This window comes from Monodelphis domestica, chromosome 4, assembly GCF_027887165.1.
Source record: "Monodelphis domestica isolate mMonDom1 chromosome 4, mMonDom1.pri, whole genome shotgun sequence".
In the NCBI taxonomy this organism is placed as follows: Eukaryota; Metazoa; Chordata; class Mammalia; order Didelphimorphia; family Didelphidae; genus Monodelphis; species Monodelphis domestica.
The window spans coordinates 133,272,708-133,285,437 of NC_077230.1; the positions used below are offsets into that span (position 1 = coordinate 133,272,708).

The 12,730-nt window shown below is 33.9% G+C and overlaps 1 protein-coding gene across 2 annotated transcripts in view; it reads right to left on the reverse strand.

Annotated features, from left to right (window-relative positions):
• Positions 1-2,688: 2,688 nt before the first annotated feature.
• DARS1 (aspartyl-tRNA synthetase 1) overlaps positions 2,689-12,730 on the reverse strand; it is an 81,711-nt gene continuing 71,669 nt past the window's right edge. For both annotated transcript variants that reach the window (XM_007494108.3, XM_016433612.2), the window contains 6 exons: positions 11,477-11,623; positions 7,622-7,664; positions 6,814-6,894; positions 5,729-5,840; positions 5,489-5,560; positions 2,689-3,358 (listed from right to left, as the gene is read on the reverse strand). In XM_007494108.3, coding sequence (XP_007494170.1) covers positions 3,267-3,358; positions 5,489-5,560; positions 5,729-5,840; positions 6,814-6,894; positions 7,622-7,664; positions 11,477-11,623 — 547 coding nt within the window. In that variant the 3' untranslated portion in view covers positions 2,689-3,266. The remainder of the gene's footprint in view (positions 3,359-5,488; positions 5,561-5,728; positions 5,841-6,813; positions 6,895-7,621; positions 7,665-11,476; positions 11,624-12,730) is intronic.

Below are 12,730 nucleotides of genomic sequence, written 5' to 3' on the forward strand. Positions count from 1 at the left end.
AAGTCTTGCTTGGTTTTAAAATCTTTCCCTTCCCAAAGGTCTGACATGTATACTATTCTGTGTTCACCTAATTTACTTATAATTTCCTTCTTTATATTCACGTCATTCACCCATTCTGAGTTTATCTTGGTGTAGGGTGTGAGGTGTTGATCCAAACCTAATCTCTCCCACACTGTCTTCCAATTTTCCCAGCAGTTTTTATCAAATACTGGATTTTTGTCCCAAAAGCTGAGGTCTTTGGGTTTGTCACTGTCTTGCTGAGGTTGCTTGCCCCCAGTCTATTCCACTGATCCTCCTTTCTGTCTCTTAGCCAGTACCAAATTGTTTTGATGACTGCTGCTTTGTAATATAGTTTAAGGTCTGGGACTGCAAGGCCACCTTCCTTTGTATTTTTTTCATGATTTCCCTGGATATCCTTGATCTTTATTCTTCCAAATGAACTTTGTTATAGTTTTCTCCAATTCAGTAAAATAGTTTTTTTGGAAGTTCAATGGGCATGGCACTAAATAGATGTTTGGGTAGGATGGTCATTTTTATTATGTTAGCTCGTCTCACCCATGAGCAATCAATGTTTTTACATTTGTTTAGATCTAGTTTTAATTGTGTGGAGAGTGTTTTGTACTTGTGTTCATATAGTTCCTGTGTTTGTCTTGGCAAATAGATTCCTCAGTATTTTATATTTGTCTTGGGTGACTTTAAATGGAATTTCTCTAATTCTTGCTGCTGAATTGGGTTGGAGATATATAGAAATGCTGATGACTTATGTGGGTTTATTTTGTATCCTGCAGCTTTGCTAAAGTTGTTGATTATTTAGTTTCTTGGTTGATTCCCTAGGATTCTTTAAGTAAATCATCATATCATCCGCAAAGAGTGACAGCTTGGTCTCCTCACTGCCAATTTCTTTTCTAATTGCTACTGCGTGTTTCTAGTACAATATTAAATAATAAAGGTGATAATGGGCATCCTTGTTTTACTCCTTATCTTATTGGGAAGGCTTTGAGTTTTTCCCAATTGCAGATGATGTTTGCTGATGGTTTTAGGTATATACTGTTTATTATTTTTAGGAAAGGCCCTTCTATTCCTATACTTTCTAGTGTTTTCAATAGGAATGGGTGTTGTATTTTGTCAAAGGCTTTTTTTGCATTTATTGAGATAATCATGTGACTTTTGTGAGTTTGCTTGTTTATATGGTCAATTATGTGGATGGTTTTCCTAATATTGAACCATCCTTGCAAGGACTTCAGAATTCTGATCAATGTAGTGACCAGTCAAGACTTTGTCAGACTGAAAAGAATTTGTTCCACCTTTTTACAGAGAAGTGGACAGAGTTGTATAAAATGATTCTTTTACTAATGGTCAGTGTTTTGATTGGCTACACTTATTACAAAGAAGGGGGTATGTGTGTATAGTAGTGATAAGTAATCCCCTACCCCATTAATGAAATAATATGGAGAACAAAAAGTTTAGAAGGGGGGACACCAACAACAGTTTTTATTACTATTGTGTTATACATTAAAAAAACTAACTGAAGCTATCTTATATGCAGTTTAGTTTTGTTCTTTGTAAATTATTCATGTTTGATTTTTGAGTTAATAAATTTTACTTTGCAACATCTCACAACCACCCCCTTCTCTTCTGACACCACCATCTCCCTAGTGTAGACCCTCATCACATCACTCTATAATTAAGCAATAACCTATTAGTAGGTCAGCCTGTCTCATTTCTCTCCACTCCAATCCATCCTCCATTTAGCCATCAACATGATTTTCCTGAAGCACAAATCTGTCACCCTCTTACTCAAAAACTCTAGTAGCTTCTTGTTGCTTCCAGGACCAAATACAAAATGCAGTCAGGCCTTAATAACCTAGCCCCCTCCAATCCTTGCAGTCTTCATGACCTCAGCCCCTCCTGCTGGCTTTTACCACCTACTCTTTGATCCAATGTCCTCCTGGTGGTTCCACACTGGATGTTCCCAGAATTTTCTCTGCTTTACTTCAGGACTAGAATGCTCTCCTTCCTGCAATTCCATGGCTTCCTTTAAATCCCAAATAATATCTCATCTCAGGAAGTTTTCCCCATCCCTTCTTAATTCTGGTATCATCCTTCTTTTATAGCTTTGTCTTTTTTTGTATGTTGGTACCCCAATTAGATTGTGAGCATCTTGAAGGTAGGGACTATCTCTTGCTTCTTTCTTGTCTCCCTAGAGCTTAGTCCAGTGCCTGGCACAGCTTTTAACTGTGGACTTAACACTGGACTTCTAGTTGAGAGATCTGGGAGTCCAAGTCTGACCTATGCCTTCATCTGTGTGAACTTCATCAAAGCACCAACACTTTTGGACCTTGAGTTTAAAAATGAATGGGTTGGGGTAGCTAGGTAGCACAGTGGATAATGCCATGCTGGAGTTGGAAGGCCCAGGGTTCAAATCTGAACTCTGACATTTCCTAGCTGTGTGTTCTTGAGCAAGTCATTTAACCCTCAATTGCCACTCTTCCACCTTAGAATTGATACTAACGTCCTGGGTTTAAAAAAAAATGGTTTGGATAAAATTATTGTTAGAACTTTCCAGCTTTAACATTGTGACAGAACCACTCAAAAGCACCTTCTAGAAGGATCCTTAACTACCTGCTCCTCTGTTGCCAAATACAGAGTATACTTTCTCTTCCCCCCAAAAAAGACAAAAATGACAAATTTTAGTTTTATTGAAATTTAGTTTTATAATTTTAACAACTCAATACTTTATTAAAAAATTTGTTTTTCTACCAGCATTTCCACCTGCTTTACATGATATCCAAATATAATTATTATTTAAACTAAAATGTTATTTACTACTTCTCCCCATGATAATCAAGTTAGAAAGATGCTAATGTTCCATAATATTTTTCCAGGCTGTCATTGAACACCATTACAATTGTTAAAAATTGGCTGAAATACTCAATTTTAAGACATACAATCTTATGGCCCTTGTAAGGTAAGAAAGAAAAAAAAGTTTTTATTGCACAACCTTGAAGATTTAAAAGGTTAACTGCCTAGAAATTTGTTAAAATCTGAGATAACAGAGTATGAGTTAACATAAACATGAAATCCTCATACAAAATATTTAAGCACTTCCTATCAAAGAACGTCAAAGACAGTTAAAATCATCTCTAAACTGTAGTTAACGAGTAAAAAAAAAACTGTGGCACTTTAGAAGATAAGATATTTATTCTATTGCATATTTTGAGCACTCAAGAAACAGCCTGGATACTGCTCAAAAAAGGCAGTTTCCCCTAAGGTGTTAATCTTTTGGGATCACGGGGGAACATGGATGTCTGACGAACATTGTGTAATCCCAGGTATAGCATGGTAACTCGCTCCAACCCTGTGAAAACAAGATATTTCCATCATTTGGGGGGGGGGAGGGGTACAAAAATCTTCTCAGGATCTGACGCATTTAAAATTATCAATACTAAACTTATTCAACTGAAATAAATCATAGCTGCTTTTCAGTAAGGAGAACAATACAATTATTTTGGGCTAAAGACACATACTAGTTGTCAATTCAGAAATGTAGATTATGCTAAGGAGCTGGATCAGGTGATTTAAAAAAATCTTCTCCAACAGGTGTTCTCCAATAAGCTTGCTAGTACTGCATAAAGAAAAAGTATTTGGACCAATGCAACCATTTAAAAAACTGCCCAGGAAATATGAGTGAATTCTATTTTAGTGTATAAGATTTTGTAAAATTTCAAGCTATACCTCAAACTCATTACGGTACAGAATTCAATAAAAATTGTCACTAATACTTTATAATCTTCTTTTAATAATACTCAAGTGCAAACGGAATTCTTGATTAGAAGAATAATTTTTCTAAGTATGACCAAATTAAATACCATTCCCTTATGAAGTTTTCCTTAACTTTTTCACTCTTTTCCCCAATGATCTTCCCACTCTTGGGCTTCACAAGGTACAGTTCCTCCTTTTATAAATATATTTTGTAATATCATGTATATGTCACATTCCCATAACAATACTGTAAGGTCCATGGATTGGATTCAACAAACATTTATTGATAATGGACTTGACGCCTAAATTTTTTATTTCCTTTAGTGACTAGCAACATTCTATCTATGTATCTATCTCCATCCATCTATCTATCTATTTGATGCTTAATAAATATTTAATGAGATGAGTAAAGTATGAGTATAAAATAATTTTTCTGTGCAACTTGAAAATACCAGTTATTTATTTCTATCCACTGGGACTATTTGTTAGGATTTATGACTAAACAGCGAAGAAGGCAAAAAAATTTAGCAAACTGTTTAATTACTCTGGTTTTATGACAATGTAATTAAAAGATTATTGACTATATGTCATAAATTAGCTTTATAAAATAAAATGAGATTCTCCCCCCCCACCCCCCCAATGTGGTACTGTGAAACTTATTCCTCCAGGTAGTCTGATCCTGGGGGTGTCCTAGCTTGCCGACGTCCTCACTAAAATGTGGTGCCCATAACTGAAAATGACAAAGATTTGGAGGACTTGCATTTTTTTTGGATGCAATGTCACCTTTTGGGACTGTTTCACCAAAACAGCCAGGTTCCCCCCCCCCCCTTACATAAACATTTGTTGCACATAAACATATTTCTGCAGTTGATTTCTGAGTCTATATGTAGGACTTAGTAGTTATCTTTATTAAACTTCATCTTATTAGATATAGGTCCCTTTCCTGTTCTAAAGTCCATGATTCTATGATATCTAAAATTAGATTTTTTTCCTCCACTTTCTATACAAAATAGGCAAGCTAGAGACAGTTTTGAACAAGTGATCAGGGTGGGGATGAACAGCTCACCTAAAAGCACTATTCCTCAATTTTCTTCCAAGTATTAATGGAGGGGGAAAAAAATAAATCTTACTTTAAAAAATCCTTAGCTTAGTTTTCAAAGTCAGAAAACCCAATTATAGCTATAGTCTAATAAATTACATTGAAGACTCTAAATCCTGTGAGGATGGTAAGGCAAAATGTTTTTTATTACTAATTTTGGAAGCTGTCAATAAAATTCTCAACTTCATCTAAACCCTTTTAGTATCAATATAGTTAACATTTAAAAAAAGTAAAAGAATTGAATTAGACATCTTCAAGGACTGATGAGGGAAAACTGGATATTCAATTTATATTTTGAACTCTTGTGAATAAAATAAAATCACTTCTTGCCATTCCTCATCTTACATTACTGAAAATACAAGAATTTCATAACATAGTACAAAAAACTATGGTGAATGAATTTTATCTTGACTATTTTATTTACTACCACTTATTTCAAGGAGATCTTCCCATTGAATTTATGGAATTTACAATATTTTAAACTGGGCAGTATTTGACATTTCTCTTTAAGCATTACTAAAATACTTTAATAAATTCTAGCTTTAGTGAAATTTAAGGCTGATCATTTCCTCAAATAAAATTCCAATTGTAACCAGATATGACAAAGCAATAGTAAGAAAATATTACCAATGCCACCACCAGCATGAGGAGGGGCTCCAAAACGGAAGGAATCAATGTAAGCCTTTATTTTCTCTAGGTCTACGAAAGGAAAACAAAACAGGCATAATTTTGAATTAGTTCCATTGAAAGAGGACTTAATATGTAATTATCAACAACCAATTATAGAACTATGTAAGTTCTGTTTATTTAAAATGAACTCTTCCCCTCCCTCTTTCAGATTTTTTCCCAGACATTTAAGCAAATTACCAATTCCATGATGTAAAGCCCTCTCTGTTAGCAGTTGAGGATCATGAATTCTTTGGGCTCCAGATAGGATCTCTTCCCCTCTCATGAACATGTCATAAGAGTTGGACTGTTTCTAAAAAAGGCAAAAGTGACTTAATTCTATTATGAATTCTATTATCAATTATAATACTATTATTATTACTAATTGTTACTAATTGTAACTACTTGTTTCACATGGTCTGGACCTGTGCCATCAATGGTGTAGGGAATTCCTAACAAGAAAACTCTATCAGCCCAGAATGGCAACATTCAGCAACATTTGATCTTGGAAAGTTGTTAGAGGCACTGAGAGTTAAAGGCTTTGCTCAGGATTTCAAAACCTGAGTGTGCCACAGCCAGAACATCAGTTCAGGTCTTATTTAAGCCAAAGAAGGATCTTTATCCACTACTTTGAGCTTAAATTTAAAAACAAAACAAAACAACAAAAAAAAGCCATTCCAAACTCCAGTGTAACTCTACTTAAATGTAGAGATAAAAAAATTTTGGTCACTCTGAATACTTAACAGTAAGGAGTATCTCTATTTCTGTAAAAATCTATTCCAAATAACATGCTAACTTTTTCAAAAATTAAATTACACTGGAAAAGTGAATGAACTTTAATCTGATTCAATAATTAAATATAAGCAAGTAATTTTGGATTTGGTTATCATTTGTCAACTTTTAAGTTATCAGATTAACCAACAATAATGGGAGAACTTTTAAATTTCCAATAGAAACTAATGATGGAGAACAACTAAAAATAAATTTATGATTATAACTTTTTAATTTATGTCATCGTTTTACATAAAGTTATGAATAAAAGGTACCATATCAAGTGAATATTAATATCAGGTCATATGACACATAGTTGAAAGAATAACATTCATATTTCAAGCATTATTAGATCTGCTATTACATGAAGACAGGTTAGGAACAATATGTATAACATCTATGAGGCCATTCAAGTAAAATAAGTTAATGAAGGTAATTTTCCTAAAATGAACACAAATGCCACCCCTACCCTCCACCACATCCCAACAATAATGATTTTAAAATAAAGTACTTACAGGGTTTCTTGGGTCAGGCATAGTATAGAAAGGTCTTACAGCCAAAGGATATTTGTCAAGAATATAAAAATCAGTATCATACTTTAAAGAAAAGAAATATTTTTGATAGTGTTAAAACATTTTTAAGGTGACAGAAATAAAATTACTCAACTTTGTTGATTTACTTAATTTTTTATTTACAGAAGTATATCTTACTTCCAAAGTCAGTTCTGTACTTCTTAACAGCCAGCAGGAGGAGCTCACAGACTATTCTAAATTTTATTAGACTCTTCCTCCCCAAGTTTGTATTTACATTAAAACAAAATGTAAAACTATAACCTCCAGCTTTAAATTATTTTTCTTTCTCAAAACATCAAACAATTAGTAGAAGAATATAAACAAACTGTTATTTTATAGAGGGGGTCTTTCCTCTTCAAAGATACAAAAAAAAGTCTCAAGGCTGATAAAGAAGAAATAGATTATTTCAAAAGACTCCTAAAGAATTTTAAGGTCCTCTTTCTATGTCTAAAATTCTTATGCTCCTTAAATATTTAAAGTAATATTAAAGTAACTACCATTTGGTAGGAGTATCATCTTTAGAAAATCATTTAGTACACATTAGTGAATTGCTTAACTCTACAAAATCTACTGTTACCAGATTCAGCTAAAGAACAAATTTTCTTAGAAACGTATTCTGTTATTTAATCATACTACTGGATATTTCTGGAGCAATGCTATACTAATGATTTGTTCACCTTGGAATCTATTGTTAGCATTGGATTATAGAAAATTTTGGAAATTCTAAGAAATAAATAAAAACAAATATTACCTTTTCTTTTACCAGACGACCCAAGAGTTTCTCATTTGGTGTACTGAAATAGAAATTTGAAATGTTATGCCTTTTAAGTTTCCATGAATATTTTTTTAAATTACTATTTTGGAACGTCTACACTAGTTTCAAATTTAGAGTAGAAAGGAACCTCTGACAACATCTAGTCCAACTACCTCAATTTTACAGGCAACAAAAGCACTTATTGTATTTTAAAAAATTTTAATATTAATTTTTTTTGAGATCCAATTTTCTCCTGTCTAGTCTCTACCCCACTCACTGAGAGGGCAAGCAATATGATACCTATTATATATGTGAAATCATGAAAAACATATTTCTACATTAGCCATGTTGCCAAAAGAAAGAAAAAAAATCATACTTCAAATGACACTCAAGAGTTCGTCAGTTTTCCCTCTGAAGGTAGATAGCAATTTTGTTCCTAAATCTGAATTGTCTTGAATCATCATTGATCAGAGTAGCTAAGTCTTTCATAGTTGATCATCACAATTGCTATTACTGTGCACACTTATGTACTAGTTCTGTTCACTTGACTTTTTATCACTTAATATAGATTTCCCAGGACTTTCTGAAACTATCCTCCTTGCCATTTCTTATGTCACAATGATATTACATTGGTCATATATACAACTTGTTCAGTTACTCCCCCCAAAATGGGTATTCCCTCAGTTTCCAATTCCTTGCCATCACAAAGAGAGCTGCTATATTTTTGTATATATTGGTCCTTTTCCTTTGATCGCTGAGATACAGAGTGGTATTGCTGGATAAGGGTATGCTTAATTTTATGGCCCTTTAGGCATAGTTCCAAATTATTTTTTCTTTGTTTTTCCATAGTTCTAAACTGCTCTCCAGAATGGTTGGGACAGTTCATAATTCTACTCACAGTGCATTAATGTACCTATTTTCCCATATATGTCTCCAGCATGTCCTTTCTGATAGGTGTGAAGTGGTATCTTAGTTATTTTAATTTGAATTTCTCTAATCAATAGTGATTTAGAGCATTTTTCCTGACAATTTGGCAATTTGGATTTCTTCTTCTGTGAATTGCTTGTTCACATCCCTTGACCATGCATCAATTAGGGAATGGTTCTTATTTTTATAAAATTTTATAAATTTGACTCAGTTCCCTATCTATATATTTGAGAAATGAGACCTTTATCAGAGACACTTGCTTCAACTAGCATTTATTATGTGCCTAGTATGTGTGAGATTCAAAGGTAGACAACAAAGGGCAAAAAAATCTCTGCTTTCAAGCAATTCATAGTCTAACGAGGCAGACAAAATACAAATAGTTATGAACAAACAAGATAGATAAAAGATAAAGTGACGATTAAAATCTCAAGGGTGCAGGTTCTAAGGCTCATTAAGTCCCAGGAAGGGCTTCTAGAAGAAGGCAGGACTTTAGCTGAGACCTGAAGAAGGTCAAGGAAGTCTATAAGTGGAGATGAGAAAGAGTTCCAGGTAAGCAGACAGACAAAGAGACGCTTACAAAAATGAATGGTGCCAGGAGAGGAGGTTTCTCGTGTGAAGTAGAGCTAAGAGACCAGTGTCAATGGACCATAAGAGAATGTGGAGATAAGGTATAAGAAGTCTGGAAAGGTAGGAAGGGGTCAGGTTATGAGGGGTTTTTAAGGTCAAGCAGAAGATTTTATATTTGATAATGGAAGTAATGGGGAGCTGCTGGAGTAGACTGAAAGGTGATATTGTGTGGTTGATATAGTCAGCCCTATGCTTTAGGAAGAATAATCTGATAGTTGAGTGGAGGGTAGTCTAGAGATTTTACCAACTTATTGGAAATGGCAAGGTAAGAGAGAATGAGGAGAGTCGGGGATGGCAACTAAATTGCAAGCCACGGTATCTAGTAGGATAGTAGATAGTGCCCTAGATAGTAATAAGGAAATTAAGAAGGAACAGCTGGGGGAGGGGGGGAGGTGAGTTTAAGATGTTTAAAGGACATTCACCTCAAGATGACCAGTAGGAGGTTATAGACTAGAGACTGGGAAAGAGAGGCTGGGTTTAGACAAATAGATCTGAGAATAATCTGCATAGAGATGACACTTCAATCCACAGGAGCTGATGAGATCACCAAGTGAAAACAGTTTAGAGAAAGAAGAGAAGGCTGGGGAACAGAGCCTTGGACTGTATGCATGGCAGAGAAGCAGGCAAGAAGTCAATGAAGATCCAGCAAAAGATACTGAGAAGCTATTAGGTAGGTGGAGAACAGATGAAGAAATTGAAGCCTACAGAGATCAGTCACACAAACATTACTTAAGCAGCAGGGGCAGAATATGAACCAGGTCCTTTGATTCCAAAACTGAACATAGTCTTTCCTTTGAATTCTATAGAGCCCCAAACTTGCTCCTACCTTGCCCTTCAACAATAGGATTACAAAGAGTTTCTATTTACTTTTATGGTCTGAGAACCGATTGATTCTATCAGGGAGACCTGAAAGTTTACTGGAAGCTTTAATTTTAATGGCAAAGATGGTACATTATTTTGCCTTAAAATAACATTTTTGAAATCAGAATCTGGTTCTAATATCTGTGTGAACCTGGGTAAGTTAATGTTCAAAATGTAGAGTAAGTAATAATGAAGAGAACTATTTCTCTGAATCCGATTCTGATCACTGAGAAAGGAACTTGGTTGAAGTAGAAAAGATGGTAAACTCTGTGGATGTTTGCCAAACCATCCTAAGAATGTGTGAGACTGAGAACAAAAAGAAGAGGGGAAGAGACAAGAGGGAAGGAAATTCTCTCAGTTCATGAATTTAATGCTGAGGTGACAATGCACATAAGTAGATTGTTTTGTTTCAGTGAAAGGGACCTGCAAGACAACAAGTTTTTTGTCTGATACAAACCTGTATTATGGTAGGGTTAAATGTTTAGAAAAATGGTAAATAAGTCCTATATCTTAAAATCCTCCAAGGAAAGCTGGCCTATAGGAAGCTCCCAGAAAGAAATTCTAGCAATATTAAGAGAAACAATTCCAGTGAGTGGGAGGAGGAGCTGCTCAAGAGGTGGATGTGGATGGATACACAGGTAACTCACTGATTAACACAATTTAAAAAGATACTATAGAAGATGAAAGCAAAGGCAGTTAAGGAAAAAAACTTTTTTAAGTGACAGTGCTATGAAAATAATGTAAGTAGGTCTGATTCATAATGAATGAATATTAGAAATGAATGCTAAGGATAACCAAAAAGAGTATCAAAGAAGGACGAGCATATCACTGTTTAGTGTTGATAGAATGATAAAAGAAAGGCAATAATTAATTCTTATTTTAATTTTTTTTTTTACTGCCAAGAATGACCCCTAGATTGGAAAATTCAGAACAAAAATGGTCAAGAGGTAGTTGATAATCAAGAAAAGTAATGAGAGCACAATGGAACATCAAGAAGAGTGAGAAGACTGTTTTGAGCATTTTTTATGACCCTTAAAGACTTTGGGCATGGGACCTCAGTTTTTTCATTTGTGAAAGTGGAATAATACTGCATTATCTACTTCACAGGACTGTTATGAGATAATTTCTATATATTTCTTCATATACTGGAAAGAAAACAACAGTTTAAAAGTAACTAATTTAGGACAAAGGTAAAACATCTAATAAATTTATATCACAGGAGGTATTCTGAAAGACCATGCAAACTTTTAAACATTAATAACTTAGTGTATAGGTATAATAGAAGGATTATTGAATTCCGTGGCTAGAGGATGTGAAGTCCATGCCTACTGGTTAGAGAAAACTCACAAGAAATAATTCTGTCTGAGCCGTTTAAAGCTTATAGTTTTAAAAACTGCAGAGTATTAATGAAGACTTCTCATTTTCCAAAACACAAACCTCAAATCTTCTTCATCTCCCATTTCCACTCCAGCTTCCCTGAGCAAAGCTAAAGCCTCACGATATTCTAGTCTCAAAGTTGGCTCCAAAAATTTGAAAGGCTCACACGGAAATTGTTTGTTTACTGTCTGAATTTCAGTTTGAAACCTATGAAGAGAAAATATTTTGGAGATTCTTAAAAAAAAAAAAAAAGCCCCCCCCCCCCCCCCCCCCGGCACAAGACACCACTGTTGTAACATACAAAATCATATTCTGAGCCACAGTACAGACCAAGAATGTCACAAACAAAAAGTTATTTAAGTTAAACACTTAAACACTTTATATATTAAATATTTAATGGATTTTTTTTTACACTTAATCATTGTTTATTATAGCAACAACTTCACAAATTAGGAATTCTTACAATCAACAACTAACATACTGGTTTGTTTCAGAGAAAAAGAACAGGCTTCTAGTTACCACAGGACTTGATCAGGAATCATCCTATTTAGTAAAACTGGGATATCAACAATAAAATAACCATTTAAAAAATTAGAAAGTTCTATTCTGTCAATTAAGAAATTTAGGAATATCATTAAAATATGTCTATTATGAAGCACAATCTTTTCTTAATTTAAGTATAAAAACCTCATTATTTCATTATAACTATCTACAAAAGACTTAAGTTGACAACATTGTATCATCATTTAACAGACAAAAGTTTATCTCTCTCTCTCTATTTATCTATCATATATATCAGCTGTGGGCCATCAAAAATGAGTCAGGCAGTTATTTAACTTACCTGATTTTCCAATTTACAAAGATGACACAAAAAATTTTAAAGTACTGCATGGCTTATATCTAAATCAGGCTTTTATTTTAAATGTCTACTGTACATCAATGGATGATAAGTATACCAACAGCAAGTCAAATAGTATACATTTATTATAAGATGAATAGGTATCTTTTTGAGGGCAAACTAAAGGAGGTAGCTAGTTATTTTCTGATTTGTAAATGGTTCTTTAATTTCATAAGATCTTTTTGACTGGTTCAAGCCTGGTAATTAAAAAAAAATGGAGATGTGTGGGTAAGATACCAAAGCAAACTGTCCTCATAAGAAAAAAATACAATAGCCTAAATGGACGAGATTCCAATTCTACAATTTCAGAACACAACTTCTTGTCTTGCAAAAGTGAAAAAGAAAATTAAATTTTTTAAAAGTCTGTTCAATAAAAGTAGATCTCATAATTATAGCTGGAAAAAAGGGACACTATG